This window comes from Neophocaena asiaeorientalis, unplaced genomic scaffold, assembly GCF_003031525.2.
Source record: "Neophocaena asiaeorientalis asiaeorientalis breed wild unplaced genomic scaffold, Neophocaena_asiaeorientalis_V1.1 scaffold223, whole genome shotgun sequence".
NCBI lineage: Eukaryota > Metazoa > Chordata > Mammalia > Artiodactyla > Phocoenidae > Neophocaena > Neophocaena asiaeorientalis.
Window position 1 is genome coordinate 3749 of NW_020175045.1, and position 16684 is coordinate 20432.

General features: G+C 40.0%; 1 protein-coding gene across 1 annotated transcript in view; it reads left to right on the forward strand.

Annotated features, from left to right (window-relative positions):
- The first annotated feature begins 346 nt into the window (after positions 1-346).
- RNF216 (ring finger protein 216) overlaps positions 347-16684 on the forward strand; it is a 120974-nt gene continuing 104636 nt past the window's right edge. The window contains exons 1-4 of the mRNA XM_024763540.1: positions 347-443; positions 2288-2452; positions 10162-10276; positions 13514-13653. Coding sequence (XP_024619308.1) covers positions 2369-2452; positions 10162-10276; positions 13514-13653 — 339 coding nt within the window. The 5' untranslated portion in view covers positions 347-443; positions 2288-2368. The remainder of the gene's footprint in view (positions 444-2287; positions 2453-10161; positions 10277-13513; positions 13654-16684) is intronic.

Below are 16684 nucleotides of genomic sequence, written 5' to 3' on the forward strand. Positions count from 1 at the left end.
TTTTAATTGTGAATGTAAATACAAACTTTTCCCCATACAGTTCAACCAGTAAGAATTTCAGTAACTTCATTATATTGATACGCAACTAATAGAAAAACTTCAGAGTTTATATTTCAGTATGTATATTACTTTTTAAATTAGCAAGTAAAAATAGAGATTCAGTGTAACTGTCTTTTGTCTGTTTATTTGTTTTGTTTTTCTGATCTGCAAACATTTTAATTCCCTGATAGGTCGATTATAATGTGTGTCTAGAAACTTTATTTTCACACATTACATTTGAATCAATGGGCAGGTGTGGGATTTGGAAGCACTATGAAAGTAACATCATTTATTTTTGCAGACTTTGTAATTTTCTTCTGGAAAATCCAGATTATCCAAAGAGAGAAGATAGAGTCCTTATCAATCCCAATAGCAGCCTGCTTGCCAGCCAAGATGAGATAAAGGCAAGTTGTGCTCTTGTTTTGCAGTGTCTACTTGGAAATGCTCTGCTCTTTTCATCATTTTTAAGGGAATAAACTGCTTTGTCAAGACACATTTTTTAAGACAATCCAGGAAAAGAGGATTTCAGAATATATATTTTAGTGGGATTTCTCCATCTGAGTCACTTTGAATTTTGTATTTGACTTCTTTCATTGTAACTCTATCTTCCCTTCCCCACAAAGAATTAAACAAATCCTCCATATCTTTAATCCTACAAAGGAAGTTCCTAAGATAAACAAGAATTGGACCAGATTATTTGTATCATTTTAGGGTTTTTTTTAACATTTTATTATGAAATTTTCAAACATACAGTAAAGTCAGAAGGCTTTTCCATTGATTACCTATATATCCACCAGCAGGACTATTAAAGGTTAACGTTTTACTATGTCCATTTTGTCACATGTCCATCCCTGTGTCCATCAGCACATTCCTCTCATATTTTATTTCATTATAATGCACTTCAAAGTAAATTGCAAAAACATCAATACACTGCCCCGTAAATACTTTAGCATGCAGATTATTGCCTAGAGTTTAATGTCTGTTTACAGTTTTTCTTTTTGTATAAGATTTATATACAGTACATACACCTGTGTAACCAAATCCTGTATCAAGATATAAAGTTTGGTTTTTAGAAATCTTAATCATTGTCTTCATTTGTGATCCAGACTAGCATTTAGTGTGTTAAGCTGTTGAAGGAAGGTATAGTTCAGAACTGCTTCACTGGGATCTGTTGTACCATCCTTCTACTTACCACAAATTCTTTTTGACTCTTTCTTTTATGTATGGGTATTACTCATTTTATTGCTCTTTACTTTTGTGCTTTTCAGATGTTACAATGTTTTTTACAAATTGAAGGTTTGTGGCAATCCTGCCTTGAGCAAATCTGTTGGTGCCATTTTTCCAACAGCATTTGTTCACCTCGTGTCTCTATATCATATTTTGGTAATTCTCATAAGATTTCTGACTTTATTACTGCATTTGTCATGGTGATCTGTGATCAGTGACCTTTGGTGTTACTGTTGCAAAAAGATTGACTTGCTGAAAGCTCAGATGATGGTTAACATTTTTTAGAAGTACTTTTTTTTTTTTTTTTTTTTTTTTTTTTGCGGTACGCGGGCCTCTCACTGTTGTGGCCTCTCCCATTGCGGAGCGCAGGCTCAGCGGCCATGGCTCACGGGCCCAGCCGCTCCGCGGCATGTGGGATCTTCCCGGACTGGGGCACGAACCCACGTCCCCTGCATCAGCAGGCGGACTCTCAGCCACTGCGCCACCAGGGAAGCCCAGCAATAAATTATTAATTGCAGCATGTACTTTTTTATTTTTTGTACATATGCTGTTGCACGCTTACTAGACTACGGTATGGTGTAAACATAACTTTAACTTTTCTTTGCATTGGGAAACCAAAATATTTGTGTGACTCGTTTTATTGTGATACTAACTTTATTGCAGTGGTCTTGAACCAAACCCGCAGTTTCCCTGAAGTATGCCTGTATTTTGTAGCTGGAAGAAAATTCATTTTTCTAAACATTTTGTGAAAAGAAAATGGCTAAAAAATTGGGTTCAAATCCCCAGCTATACTTTTTCATAGTTCCAACTAGTAAAACTAGTCTTCAGACTCCAGACAGACTGTTTAACCTCTCTGAACTGTCATTTCTTCATCTCTATTCAGGGTTGGTATCCTCCTTTAGAGTAATTATGAGTACAAGTCAGATTATTCTATTCTGTAGTAAATAATTCTTCAAATGATTTCCCCCTCGTAGGAAATGCACTGTCTGGCCTCTAATGTTGTGCCTCTCTCTCATTTCAGTTGCCTAAAATAGACTTTTTTGACTATTCTAAATTGGCTCCTCTTGACCAGCGCTGCTTCATCCAAGCTGCTGACCTCCTGATGGCCGACTTCAAAATGCTCAGCAGTCAGGACATCAAGTGGGCCCTGCATGAGCTCAAAGGACACTATGCAATCACCCGAAAGGTGCTCTACTCGGTCTTCCTGCTGGGGTCACACCTCTTGACTAACTACTCCTTCCCATGATAACAGAATGAAGAGTTCAGCTTGTGGAAATTGGCATGGTTTATGATGGTAAAGAGCTAAGGAGTTTGTCAGGGCGAAGGTAAATAGACAAAGGTATTTGCTGATCAGGAAGAACTGAATGAAAAGAAATACATATTAGAAGCAGGGAGGTTCTGGTTTGACCATAAAGACAAAGATGGAAGGTAATGAATTTTCCCATGGAATGCGGATGACTAGGGTGTAAAAGATGCATTTCAGTGCTATTCCTCCCTCATCTGCTTTCTGACTTGGAGCTGGCCACCACAGTCCTCCCCCAGATGGCTCAGTTAGCAGTTACATGTAGAGTCTGTAAAGGGCCCAGAACCCAGCTCTGCCCAGGGAGTGGTGGTTTGCCTCAGAAGCGAGTAGGCAGCTAACTGAAAGCTCTTGAGGTTTTGTTTTTTTCTTCTGGGCCCTAAATAAGGTTCCATGTAAGGGCCTCTGTTCCAGGGCTTGGAAGGGTGCTGGTCACTAGTGGGTAGCAGACGTGCTTCATTTAGTGAAGTCCATTGTACAGTGCCCGTTTCATGGCAGTCAGCCAGGATGGAAGAGTGAGCACCAGCAGGTCCTTGACTTGTTCCTCTTTCTCCTGCCTTTAAATCCGTTTCTCCTGCTGAAGTTCTGGTGATTCTCAGCAGACAGTGTGCTTTTCTTTCCAGAAGACAAGCAAATGTGGAGTTACTTTAACGGTTAAAACACCCACTGGGTCATAACCTGAAAGAGGGTGAACATTGGTGAATTTGCTGCGTGTAGGCCCCTTCCACCTTTAGATTGATAACATCTAGGCGGCTGGCAACAAACTCCTAATTGTAGGTTCATTTTAGGTAAAATTACTCTGAAGGGAACACAGAGATAGTGCCTTCTGTTTCTGAGTCTCATTCCCCATGCTAAAGAGGGAATGTTCGTACTGTCATTGAAAAATGAATGAGCTTCCCCCCCCCAAATAACGACCTTGAGAAAGAAGGGGCTCTTTCATCTTTAGGCCCTGCCTGGTGTCTTTACTGACGCTTTGGTGCCTCACACCTTTTCTGAGCTCCCAGGGAGCCTAGATGAGAAGTAAGAGGGCAGCAGCAGGAGACAGCCCCTGTGGTCTGGGTGTGGGCTGGTCCTCGTTGCTAACGTCCCTGCCGCCATCCTGAGATCAGTAAGAGTAACTGTGCTCGCACATGCTTCTCCCCACTGAAGGCCTACTAGTTATATGGGTGGGAGGTTGTAGGGCTTTGTGGCTCAGTTCTTGTTCATACCTCCCTTATCCTTTTCCTTGTTTTTCTGGCCCTTTATATTTTTATGGTGTCTGCTTGTTTTAGTGGGTAATTTAAAAATTTGCAGGATTTTGGAAAGAGGTGGGTTGGACTATTTGAATGAATGTAAGGTGTTTAAGGAGAAATAATGTTTGACAGAAGCTAAAATCTGATGTGCTCAATCAGAAAGTCTCCCTGCTCTATGGACATGGTGCACAAGACTTCTGCCTTGTAGGAAGTTACACTCACGTGGACAGGGATGTAGGAAACACACCCGGAGATGCTTCCTAGTTTGAGCAATAGCATGTCTTCCCTGTGCCACTCCCCAAACATGATGATTGCTTTGGGAGGGTATGCTGACTGAAGACAAAGTCAATGCTCCGTGGATTTCTCTTTTTTTTACTTTTTACTATAAACATCAAACACATACAGAAGTAAAGATGATATTGTAAAAAAAACCCCTGCTTACTGTCACTCAGCTTCAGCAATTATCAGCTCCTGCCCAGTCTTGTTGTATTGTATTTCCACCCCTACACACTTCTCCCTCCCAGACTGTTGTGAAGTAAATTCCAAGCTTCATTTCATTTTTTTATCCATAGGTATTTCAGTATTTATCTTTAAAAGATAAATACAAAGACAAAATAATTTTTAAAACACAATCAAAATACCATTCTCGCAGCTTAAAAATTAACATCATCAGATATCCAGTCAGCATTCAGATTTCTCTGAATATGTCAAAAATCTTTAGCTTGTTTGGTCATAGAGTTCCAAGTAAAATCTGTTTATTGCAGTTGATTGATAACTTCTTAAATCTCTTTTTAAAAATCTGTAAGCTCTCTCTCTTTCTTCCCCCTTTATTTTTCCTTACTGCCTATTTGTTGGGGAAAACTGGGTTGTTTTATCTTACAGGTTTTCACAGTCTAGATTTTGCTAACTGCACCCCTGCATTGTAATTAAATGATTCCTCTGTCCCCTCAATTTTGTATAAATTGATGGTTACATCTAGAATCTTGATCAAACTTAGGTTTGATTTTTTTTTTCTCTCTCATGAATTTTAATTCTACTTCTGCGACCTGGTGTGTGACTTTGAGCAAGTGTCTTAAACTTGCAGAGCTTCAGTTTTCTGTTAGTAAATAGTGGATGTCTTAGATGAGTAATGTGAGAATTAGATGAGATAATATATAGCAGGCCTATAACACAGTGCCTCACATATATCAAGTTTCAGTAACAAGTTCCCATCCCTTCACACTTCTCTCTGTGTGCTACAGAATAATTTTCAAACCATTTTACTTAACGGTTACTCAGTGCTATCTTCAGAGTTGGTCCTTAGTGTAGTACAAGAGCACAAGAGCCTTGCGTGGTTCGGCCTCCTTAGGTTTGCAGCGCTGAATTCATGCTAGAGAGGCCTGTGACCAGCAGGGCCCACTCTGGTTTGTTCCAAGCCTGTCTTATGGAGGCCCAGAGTGCAGGAAGACTCTACCCGCATGTGTGTGCACTTGTGGATATTTTAGCTCCACTCTTTTTATGGGTGTATCCTGTGGGTGAGCTTCTTGGAGACCCCAGTGCAGCTGCAGTAATGTTTCTTCTGGTTGTAAAGTTCTGTAGGGACAGAAATGCTATCAGCACTAAGTGTTTTCAATGAATAACTTCTAAACTGGAGAGAACTGGTCATCCTTAAAATTCACAACAGGAACTACTTCTTAAAATGAATGTTTATTTTTATCAAACTAATTAATTTCCATAGTTAAAAAAATCAGGGACTTCCCTAGCTGTCCAGTGATTAAAACTCTCTGCACTTCCACTGCAGTGGGTGTGGGTTCAATCCCTGGTCAGGGAACTAAGATCCTGCATGCTGTGCAGTGCGGCCAAAAATTTTTTTTAAATAAATAAAATACAATAGTGGCAAAATGCTCATTTATAATTTTGTAAATGGCAGGCTGAAGCCCCCTTCTTCATCCTCTTTTATATGTTTTTTTTCCTGGTATTTACCTCCACATTTATGAACATATTATTATGCTTGATTCATTTGTTATAGTTTACTCTTTATGGTAGATGGAGGTTCTAGATCTAACACACACTCATCTTTTAAATGCATACAGCTTTTTTTAAATCTGTTTTTAGAATTGTCATTGTTATGACTATGGAAATGTTCACTGCTAGGGCAAGTAATGTACTATGGTAACGTTTCCTTTTTTTGAATTTTGTATTTTTCATAGAGTTAAAAATCAATTGCCTTGGTTTTTTCATTTGCTTTGTTTTGTTTTGTTTTTTGACTCTGGGTAAATCTTTCCACACCCAACAACTTCAAAGTTGTTCGTATTCTAGTTTTGCTTATTGTCAAACCTGTCAGTTCTCATTTCTTTTTTTTTCTTTTTTTCAATTAAAGTGTACTTGCTGTACAATATTACATAAGTTACAGAGGTACAGTATAGTGATTCACAAGTTTTAAAGGTTCTACTCCATTTATAGTTATTGTAAAATACTGGCTATATTCCCTGTGTTGTACAATATGTCCTTTTTAGTTTACTTTATACCTAATAGTTTGTACCTCTTAATTCCCCATCCCTATATTTCCCTTCTCCCCTTCCCTCTCCCCACTGGTAACCACTAGTTCTCTGTATATGTGAGTCTGTTTCTTTTTTGTTATATTCACTAGTTTGTTGTATTTTTTAGATTCTGCATGTAAGTGATACCATGCAGTATTTGTCTTTCTCTGTCTGACTTATCTCACTTAGCATAATGCCCTCTAAGCCCATCCATGTTGTTGCATATGGCAACATTTCATTCTTTTTTATGGCTGAGTAGTATTCCATTGTATGTATATTCCACACCTTCTTTATCCATTCATCTGCTGGTAGACTCCAGTCTGTTCGGATTGTTCTTCATGCCTGCTGCATAGCTGTTATCTTGGGAATTCCCTTTGCCTTTTTTTTTTTTTTTTTTTTTTTTTTTAAAGCCCCCCCTTTGCCTTTTGACAAAGATTAATTTTCTGTATTCTAGATCCTGACAACTTTCTGCGTCTTCCTTTACACACTCATGTCATGCTTGACTGATGGTTCCACTGGGTTGAAAATTATTTCCCCTCCTAATTCTTCTCAATAATTCTGCCCCAGATGTGACTACCTCTTTCTTTCAGGCAGTTTGTTGAATGCCTGCCATAGGTCACACATTGGGAATGTCACAGTAAATATAGAGGTTCCCTTCCTTCATGGAGCTTAATGCTAGTGGACAGGGCCATCTTTTTTAACCCACCCCTTGACTTCTCTTCTCTGAGGTGGTCGTTCTCAGGGTATTGACTACCCAGGCTTCCTAGATTTCTCCCTCTGTGTACTTGAATGGTCATCTCTGTCTCCATGCAGGTAACATATCCCTGTCTCTGGACCTGACCTTTCTACCAGGCTCCACAGAGGAGTCTCTGTCTACTTCTCAGCTTTTGCATCATCACATGACCATTGTCGTGTTTTTAGGTCATCCCTTAAAAGAAGTTTGGCTGTTGTCAGAGATGGCCCAAAAATCTTACCAGACTGTATCCTTGATTCTCAAGACGAATACTTTGAGTGGGTATTTGATTTGTGAGTGTGAGCAGGCTGGAGGGAAAAGTGCCAGAAACAAAAAAAGGAAAATTTTAAAGATTTTTTCTTCATTATCTGTTCTGTGTTCTTCCTGCTAGGTTTTTGGGGTACTTACTTTGTGGTAGTTACTGACTAGACCCTGAGGACACTGACATGCGTAGAATACAAATTAGCTTCTTTCCAAAGAGTTTTCAGTCTGTTTGAGAAGATTAAAGTTAAAAAAAAAGGCTAAAGCGATGTGATGAGTCTTATAAAATAGAGTGAATAAAGGTGCGTGAGGGCACTAGGAAAGAAATGAAGATGTCATTTGAACAAGGTCTTAAAGATGCTTTCACTAGAGGAATAATATGTGAAAGGCTAAAAGGTAAGAAAAAGTAACTGTGATGCCTTTTGGTTGTGCAGGTATGAATTATAACTAGCAGGTCTCGAAAGGAAGGAATTCTGATTCTCTAATTTTATTTGTCTACTGGACCGTTAGTCAGTAGGATAAGTAGGGAGTTACCTGGTGGTCTAGTGGCTAGGACTCGGCGCTTTCACTGCCGTGGCCCAGGTTCAGTCCCTGAGGGGAACTGAGATCCCGCAAGCTGAGAGGCACGACCAGAAAAAAACAAAAAAAGATAAGTAATGAATGTTAATATAACTATTAAGGTAAGATTTTGGAGGTACCTTTAATTTTTAGGCAACATTTTGTTTTAAGGTACAGCTTCCTGACAGGTATGAGTTTGTATTCATATATATGGATTTTTTTTCCTGCTAACTAGAAACAGTGTTAAATGGGACCAAGGTAATGACCTCAGTTCTTGCAGTCAGGAGCCTCTATGTTTTTTGTTTGTTTGTTTAATATTTATTTATTTGGCTGCACCACGTCTTAGCTGTGGCATGTGGGATCTTTTAGTTGCAGCATGCAGGATCTAGTTCCCTGACCAGGGATTGAACCCGGGCCCCCTGCATTGGAAGCGTGGAGTCTTAACCACTGGACTGCCAGGGAAGTCCCAGAAGCTTCTGTGTTTTATGACAGTGTAGTGTGGTTGAAAACCCAGTAGACTACCTACCAGTTATGAGCTCTGAGTTCACATTCCAGTAGTCAGTTGCTGATAAATGACATCTACCGTTTAATTACCTCATTTTTAAAATGCAGATAATAATAACTTATCCTGCTTCCTTTCCTGGGTTTTTGCACATAGCCCTGGTTCAAGGGTGGGGTTTCACCTGTAGATAAAACTTGGTATAGGTTAGTAGTTTTGCAGCTGAGTACAAATATGTGACTTTAAGATTGGTGCCTAAGGGTTTGTGGGGAACACCTTGGGTAGTGGGACAGAAAGAAGAAACAGAAAGCAAGGGAGGAGGCACTGCAGCTGTGGAGGACGTTGATCCGGGATATAGAGAGGTGGCAAGATGAATCTTGCTGTTGGCCAGCTCTTGATGGGCTTTCACTGAAATCTGAGGGCAAGGTGATGTCAAAGAGAGGAGCTTTAGTTCCGAGACTGGCCTGACTTCCTGTACTAGCTTTAATTAAGGTTTGACTGGGGGCGAGTTCCTTTCTCTAAGCCTTGCTTCCCTGTACTATAAAATAAATAATACCTCCCTCAGAGGATTGTTGTGAGAATTAAATAAGTAAGGACTTGAAAGGGCCACATGTAGTGCTTAGCTTATAGGAGGCGCACACAACGAATGGTGATTCCCAAACTTAGGAGCTTTGAAAAGGAAGGGAGGTAGGAGGTAGATTAAGATGCAAGGGTGATCCTTAGGAATCATGAATTCTGTCTGGGAAACACTGAACTGCCAGCATGTTGGGTGGGGCCTGTGAGATATCCAAGTAAAAGCAATTCATTGGTTGGCTGAATGGACAAAAAAGGTGGGAAATACGAACTGGAGAAGGGATTTTGAGAGTCGTCAGCATATGGAAGGTGACCTTACCAGCCTGGATGAAGTGTACCTAGAGAGACAGTCGGGTAAGAAGAGAGCCAAGGCTGCCTCGAGGACTCCCAACATGGAAAAACTAGGTAGAGCAGCAGGCAGCGAGGAAGGAGGAAGTCAGGAGAGTGGAGCAGGCAGCATTGTTCGTGCTGCTGAGAGATCCAGTGAGGTGAGGAGTTAGCCCTGCGTTAGGAAGATTAGCAAGTGAAAAGGTGGGGTAGAGGCCAGGTTAGAGGGAGTTGGCCGCTTGTGGGAGGCGAGGTGATGGAATGATGTACAAATTGCTCTTTTGATAAGTTTGGCTACAAAGAAGAGGAAGAAGAAAAGGGCTGGTAGCTGGAAGAGGAAGGAGGTCAGGGAATGAAAGGTTTTCTTTTTTTTTAAGATGGCAGAGACTTGAGCACCTTTAAATGCCTATTGGAAAGATGTAAAAAGGGGGAGAAGCTAAAGGAATGGAAGAAAAGGGATTATCACTGGCATAAGAATTTTGCACTCCCGTGTTCAGTACAAAGTGGGGATGTGGGTGAAAGCAACGAGAATGTGGGGGAAGTGGAGGAGGGAGTGTTGACCAGGGAAACACCATGTAAGATGCTGCCTGTAAAATATAACTTGTAGCCATTTGTTACGTGATTTAACCTGTGCTTATTTAAGGACAGCTTCAGTAGTTTCTATTTTCTTGTGTACCTTTATCAGTAAGCATTTGGTTCTACCATTATAGCAGTTGTTGAAAGAGAAAATGAAAATAATAAAATGCTACGTGTTTATTTTGCCTGCTGCCTTTTCTGGTAAGCCATGTAGGGAAGATAGCTGTGAGTCACAACGAGATTTAGGGATTGCCGATGTTTCATGTACTTTTTTTGTCCCATTTACAGCGGTAACCTTTCCCTTTCTCAATTTTTAGGCCTTTTCTGATGCCATTAAAAAATGGCAGGAGCTATCGCCAGAAACCAGTGGAAAAAGAAAAAAGAGAAAAGAAATGAATCAGTATTCTTACATAGATTTCAAATTTGAACAAGGTAATGGCCAAATGTGAGTGTTGCTGATGTGGTGTTGTGGTGTTTGCAGAGCCATCTGCTCCCACACAGCCTGTAAGGGGAGTCGTGGTGTGGCTGCTTAGAAATGCCCTGTTACAGCAGTCTGAGGAGTGTCACCGACGTGACTGCTCTCATGGCACATTGGTGTTTTTAGAAAGTGGCTACGTTTGTCATCTTTCTGTTTAGGGTACACCATGACAGGAAAATTGTGTGCAGTGTTAGAGTCACATGTGGAAAAGTGCTTGGGGACATTCTTCAGCTTGGGGGGAAGAGAGGTCTTGAAGGTTTGACAAGAATTAACCTTTCACTACATAGTAAAAGCTAGACCAGTGATTGACTGCTTACTGCAGAGGAGGCACTTACACACCTGAGAGAGTAGCTTCTACACAGAAAAAAACCAAACAGCTCTTAAACTGCCACTTAAGCTGTTTATTTAAAATTCTGTTATTCATATTGATGAAGTAACTGCTGAAAGCTCTTTCAAAGAGGTTACTTCAGGTCTAACTCCCCACCCCCCGCCAAGGTAAACTTGCTGAATTTTGCAACAAATTTGATCTTAGTTGCTTGTGTCTGAGAGTCCACTTCAACTTTTCCTGTAGATTATGTCATAAATAAGAATATTTCCCTTTTCTTTTCTCCTATGTGTCTTTCTGTTACATCTGTAATTAATTTCATGACTTCAGGTGTGACTAAATGAAAAATCCATGAGATAGTTATAGAGTTGGAAAGTATTTGAATTTTTGAACTCTTCAGGATCTAAAAGAAAACGTCCTAGGCTCTGACTTCTAAGTTTGCCAAGCTACTCTGTGAAGCAGTGCCCTCCTGACATGACATTCTCACAGATCTGTGGCAGAATGGAAGTGGGGACAGTGTATAGGTGGTTTTTCATTCAGCTGAATTTATCCACAGTTAACTAGGCATCCCTAATACATAGTCATTCAGTATTTGTTTCTGACTTTCAGTGGTAGAGAAAAGAAAGTACCACTTCACAAGATGATCTACTCCCTTGCTGGTCAGCTATGTCTTTTAGAAAGTTATTCCTTTATATCAAGCCAAAAATGTACCTTCCTGGGACTTCCCTGGTGGCGCAGTGGTTAAGAATCGTCTGCCAATGCAGGGGACACGGGTTTGATCCCTGGTCCGGGAAGATCGTGCATGCCACAGAGCTACTAAACCGGTGCGTCACAACTGCTGAGCCTGCGCTCTAGAGCCCATGAGCCACAACTACTGAGCCCACATGCCACAACTACTGAAGCCCACATACCTAGAGTCCACGCTCCGCAACAAGAGAAGCCACCTCAATGAGAAGTCCACGCGCCACAACAAAGAGTAGTCCTCACTCACTGCAGCTAGAGAAAGCCCGTGCGCAGCGACAAAGACCCAACACAGCCATAAATAAATAAATAATTTGAAAAGTAAAGTTGCTCTGAAAAAAATTAAATACTTAGATGTGAATCTAACAATATATGTACAAGACTTATGATGAAAACTACAAAACAATGAAGAAGGAAATCAAAGAAAATATAAATAAATGGAGAAACGTACTGTGTTCATGGATTGGAAGACTCAGTGAAGATGTAAATCCTCCCCAGATTGGTACCATGCTTAATGTAATTTCTGTCAAAATCCCAGCAAGATTTTTTTGTAGATACAGGCAAGGTATCCTAAAATTATCCTAAAATTTATATGGAAAGGTAGGGTACTAGAATAGCTAAAATGATTTCTTTTTTTACATTTATTTATTTATCAGTAGTTTTGGCTCGAGGGCTCTAGAGCATAGGCCCAGTAGTGTGGCACACGGGCTTAGTTGCTCCGCAGCATGTGGGATCTTTCCAGACCAGGGCTCTAACCCATGTCCCCTGCATTGGCAGGCAGATTCTTAACCACTCCACCACCAGAGAAGTCCCAGTGATTTTTAAAAAGAAAAATAAAGTGGGAGAAATCAGTCTACTGGATTTCAAGACTTACTACATAGCTACAGTGATTAAGACCAGGTGGTCTTGGGACTTCCCTGGTGGTCCAGTGGTTAAAAATCCACCTTCCAATGCAGGGGACCACGGGTTCAATCCCTGCTCGGGGAACTAAGATCCCACATGCCGCAGGGCAACTAAGTACGAGCGCTGTAACGAAAGATCCTGCATGCCGCAACAAAGATCCCGTGTGCTGCAGCTAAGACCCAATGCAGCCAAAAAAATAAAATAAATAAATACTCTTTAAAAAGAAAACCAGGTGGGCTTGGCAGAAATATAGACAGATAGATGGAACAGAATAGAGAACCAAAAACTGGTTTTCTAAATAATGAAAAAAAAAGTTTTAATTTTTAAAAACTAGTGAGAGTAAAAAAAAAAAAAAACTAGAGTGAACAAGAGAAAAGAGGAAAAATAAAGTGTATCAATGTATAGTAAATATTGATAAAATCAAAAGAGATTATCAAAAAGGTTTTTTGAGTAAATAGAAAATCTGGATGGAATAGACAGTTTTTTAGAAAATGTACATTACCAAATTAACCAAAGAAATACAAAAACTAAATCAGACCAACTGCAAGATTTGACGCTTGTCATTTTGTTAGCTTTCATTCTAAGTGTTATTTATTGTAAATCTAGGTACTGCTCTTTTCTGTCTTTGAAATTTTCAAAATAAAAAAAATTTTTAAACATGCATGAAACACATGTGCATCTACCAGAATGGCTCGAATTAAAAACTGATGTCATCAGGTGCTGAGGACAATGTGGAGTGATTGAAACTCACATACATTGCTGGTGGGGGGAGAGTGTAAATTGGAACAGACACTTCGGAAAACTAGCACTGTTTTCTAAGCTGATCCAGCAATTTTCCTCCTTCACGTATTCTCAGCTGAGTTGCAGGCGTATGTATAGCAGCCCTGGTCGTAATAACCCAAAACTGTAAACCTACCTGTCCTCAGTAGTGAATGCACAATAAATTGTGGTATATTCACACAGTGCAGTACTGACAGGCTAGGAGAGACCTTCCAGTTGGATTATAATAAGCAGGAGCAAGGGAGGGGTGGAGAGGAAGAAAGTCGGGGAGTGTGTGGAATGTTAGGGAATGGTACGGAGCCCAGTTTTCCCAAAGAGAATATGTTATGGGAAAGTCACCAAACGTCCTCTGTAGGACCAGGCCACAGAGGACTGGGATGGCTGCCTGGATTCCTAGCAGAACAGTTATCTGCATGACTTTGCATTGTCATTTATCTTCTAGGTGACAAAAAAATAGAAAAGAGGATGTTCTTTCTGGAAAATAAGCGGCGACATTGTAGGTCTTATGACCGGCGTGCTCTCCTTCCAGCTGTGCAGCAAGAGCAGGAGTTCTATGAGCAGAAAATCAAAGAGATGGCAGAGGTAGGAAGATGTGCTTGGAATGTGTTTCTGGGATTCTGGTTTGCTGTTAGGGCATAGTATAAAACTGTCTTGTAAGATTTGCCTTTTCTTTCAAGTGGTTCATTTGAATAAACTCTAAAACTTTTAAAAGGAAAACAAAACTAGGTTTTGTAATGATACTGGCTGAAGTTCACAGTTTCATAAATCAGATTTATGTTAGAGAATTTTAATTGGAGCTTAGTAAACACATCTGTTTCACCTCCTTCACCCTCTAATGGTGGAAATTAGAGGAAATGGAGGAAAAAACAGAGATTCCATTTAGCTCTTTAATTCTTCCAAATATACTATCAAATGTGCAAGTCAACTGGAATATACATATGTTGGTTATTTAATACAAACAAACCTCGGAGATATTGCGGGTTCAGTTCCAGACCACCGCAATAAAGTGAATATTGCAATAAAGCTAGTCATATGAATTTTTTGGTTTCCCAATGCATAGAAGAGTTATGTTTACACTACACTGTAGTCTAGTAAGTATGCAATAGCATTATGTCTAAAAAAAATGTCCATGCCTTAATTAAGATATACTTTTATTGCTAAAATATGCTAACCATCATCTGTGCTTTCAGCGAGTCATAATCGTTTTGCTGGTGAGGGGTCTTGCTTCAGTGTTGGTGGCTGCTGACTGATCAGAGTGGTGCTTGCTGAAGGCTGGGGTGGCTGTCCAGATTTCTTAAATGTGACAATAATGAAGTTTGCTGAATCGATCGATTCTTGCTTTCATGAATGATTTCTCTGTAGCATGCAGTGCTGTTTGATAGCATTTTACCCACACTAGAACTTCTTTCAAAACTGGAGTCAGTCCCCTCAAATCCTGCTGCTGCTGCCTTATCAACTAAGTTTATGTGATTTTCTGAATCCTTTGTTGTCATTTCAACAGTCTTCATAGTATCTTCACCAGTAGTTTCCATCTCAAGAAACCGCTTTCTTTGCTTATCAATGAAAAGCAACTCCTTGCCCGTTAAGGCTTTATTATGAGATTGCAGCAGATCAGTTCTAATTCTAGGTCTCTTGCTGTTTCTGCCACATCTGCAATTAATTTCTCCATTGAAGTCATCCACACGTATTGGGATCAGCTTCTTCCAAACTCCTGTTAGTGTTGATATTTTGACATCTTCCCATAAATTATGAATATTCCTCTTTGCATGTAGAATGGTGAATCCTTTCCAGAAGTTTTCAGTTGACTTTGCCCCAGATCCATCAGAGGAATCACTATGGCAGGTATAAGCCTTACAAAATGTATTTCTTAAATAATAAGTCTTGCAAGTCAAAAATTACTCCTTGATCCATGGGCTGCAGAATGAATGTTTTGTTAGCAGGCATGGAAACATTAATCTCGTTCATCTCCGCTAGAGCTCTTAGGTGACCAGGAGCATTTTAGTGAGCAGTAAAGGAATATTTTGAAAGGAATCTTTTTCTGAGCAGTAGTTCTCAACAATGAGCTTAAAATATTCAGTAAACCATGTTATAAACAGATATGCTGTCATCCAGGCTTTGTTTCCATTTGTAGAGCACAGACAGAGTAGATTTAGCCTAATTCTTAAGGGCCCTAGGATTTTTGGAATGGTAAAAGGAGCACTGGCTTCAGCTTCAAGTCATCAGGTGCATTAACCCCTAACAAGAGAGTCAGCCTGTCCTTTGAAGCCAGGCATTGACTTCTCCTCTCTAGCAGTGAAAGTCCTAGATGACATCTTTCAATATAAGGCTGTTTTGTCTACATTTGAAAATCTGTTGTTTAGTGTGGCCACCTTTGGTTAATTATCTTAGCTGGATCTTCTGGACTTGCTGCAGCTTCTACGTCAGCATCTGCTGCTTCACCTGGCACTTTTATGTTATGGAGATGGCTTCTTTCCTTAAACCTCAGGAATCAACCTCAGCCTGCTTCAGACTTCTGCAGTTTCCTCACATTTCTCAGCCTTCATAGAATTGAAGAGAGTTAGGGCCTTGCTTTGGATTAGGCTTTGGCTTAAGGAAATATTGTGGCTGGTTTGATCTTCTGTTCAGACCACTGAATCTTTCTCCATATCAGCAGTAAGGCTGTTTCACTTTCTTATCATTGTGTGTTCATTGGGGTAGCACTTTTAATCTCCTTCAAAAATTTGTCCTTTGCATTCACAACTTGGCCAACTGTTTGGTGCCTAGCTTTTGGCCTATCTCGACTTTTGACATATCTTCCTCACTAAGCTTAAATTGTTTCTAGCTTTTGATTTAAAGTGAGATGGGCCACTCTTCCTTTCATTTGAATGCTTAGAGGCCATTGTAGGGTTATTAATTAGCCTAATTTCAGCATTGTTGTGTCTCAAGGAATAGGGAGGCGGGAGAAGAGGGAGAAGGATGGGGAATGGCCAGTCAGTGGAACAGTCCGAACACACATGACATTTATCGATTAAGTTCACGCTCTTATATGGGTGCAGTTCATGGCACCCCAAAACAGTTGCAATGGTATGATCACCATAACAAATACAGTAATAATAATAACGAAAAAGTTTGAAATATTGCGAGAATTGCCAAAATGTGACCAGAGACATGAAGTAAGCAAATGCTGTTGGAAAAATGGCACTGATAGACTTGCTTGATGCAGGGTTACCACAAACTTTCAGTTTGTTTAAAAAAAAAAAGGTACTATCTGCAAAGTGCAGTAAAATGAAGTGTGTTTTCTAGACCAGCAACTCTCAAGTTTGCCCCATGGACCCCTGGGTTTCCCAAGACTCTTTAGGATGTCTGCGACGTCAGATCTCTTATCATGATAAGACGATATTTACCTTTTTCACATTGTTGAATTTGTACTGAGGAACAAAAGTAATGGTGCCTTAGCATGAATCAAGCCAGTGGCACCAAACTCTACTGGAAATCATTACTTTCTTCACCACCATGCACTCACATTTTAAAACACAACAAAAAAAGCCCATGTCGTCTAAAAATGTATTTGATGCTTTGATGAAGCAGTTGAAATTATTACTCTATGAAATTTTAACCCTTGAAAACATCTTTT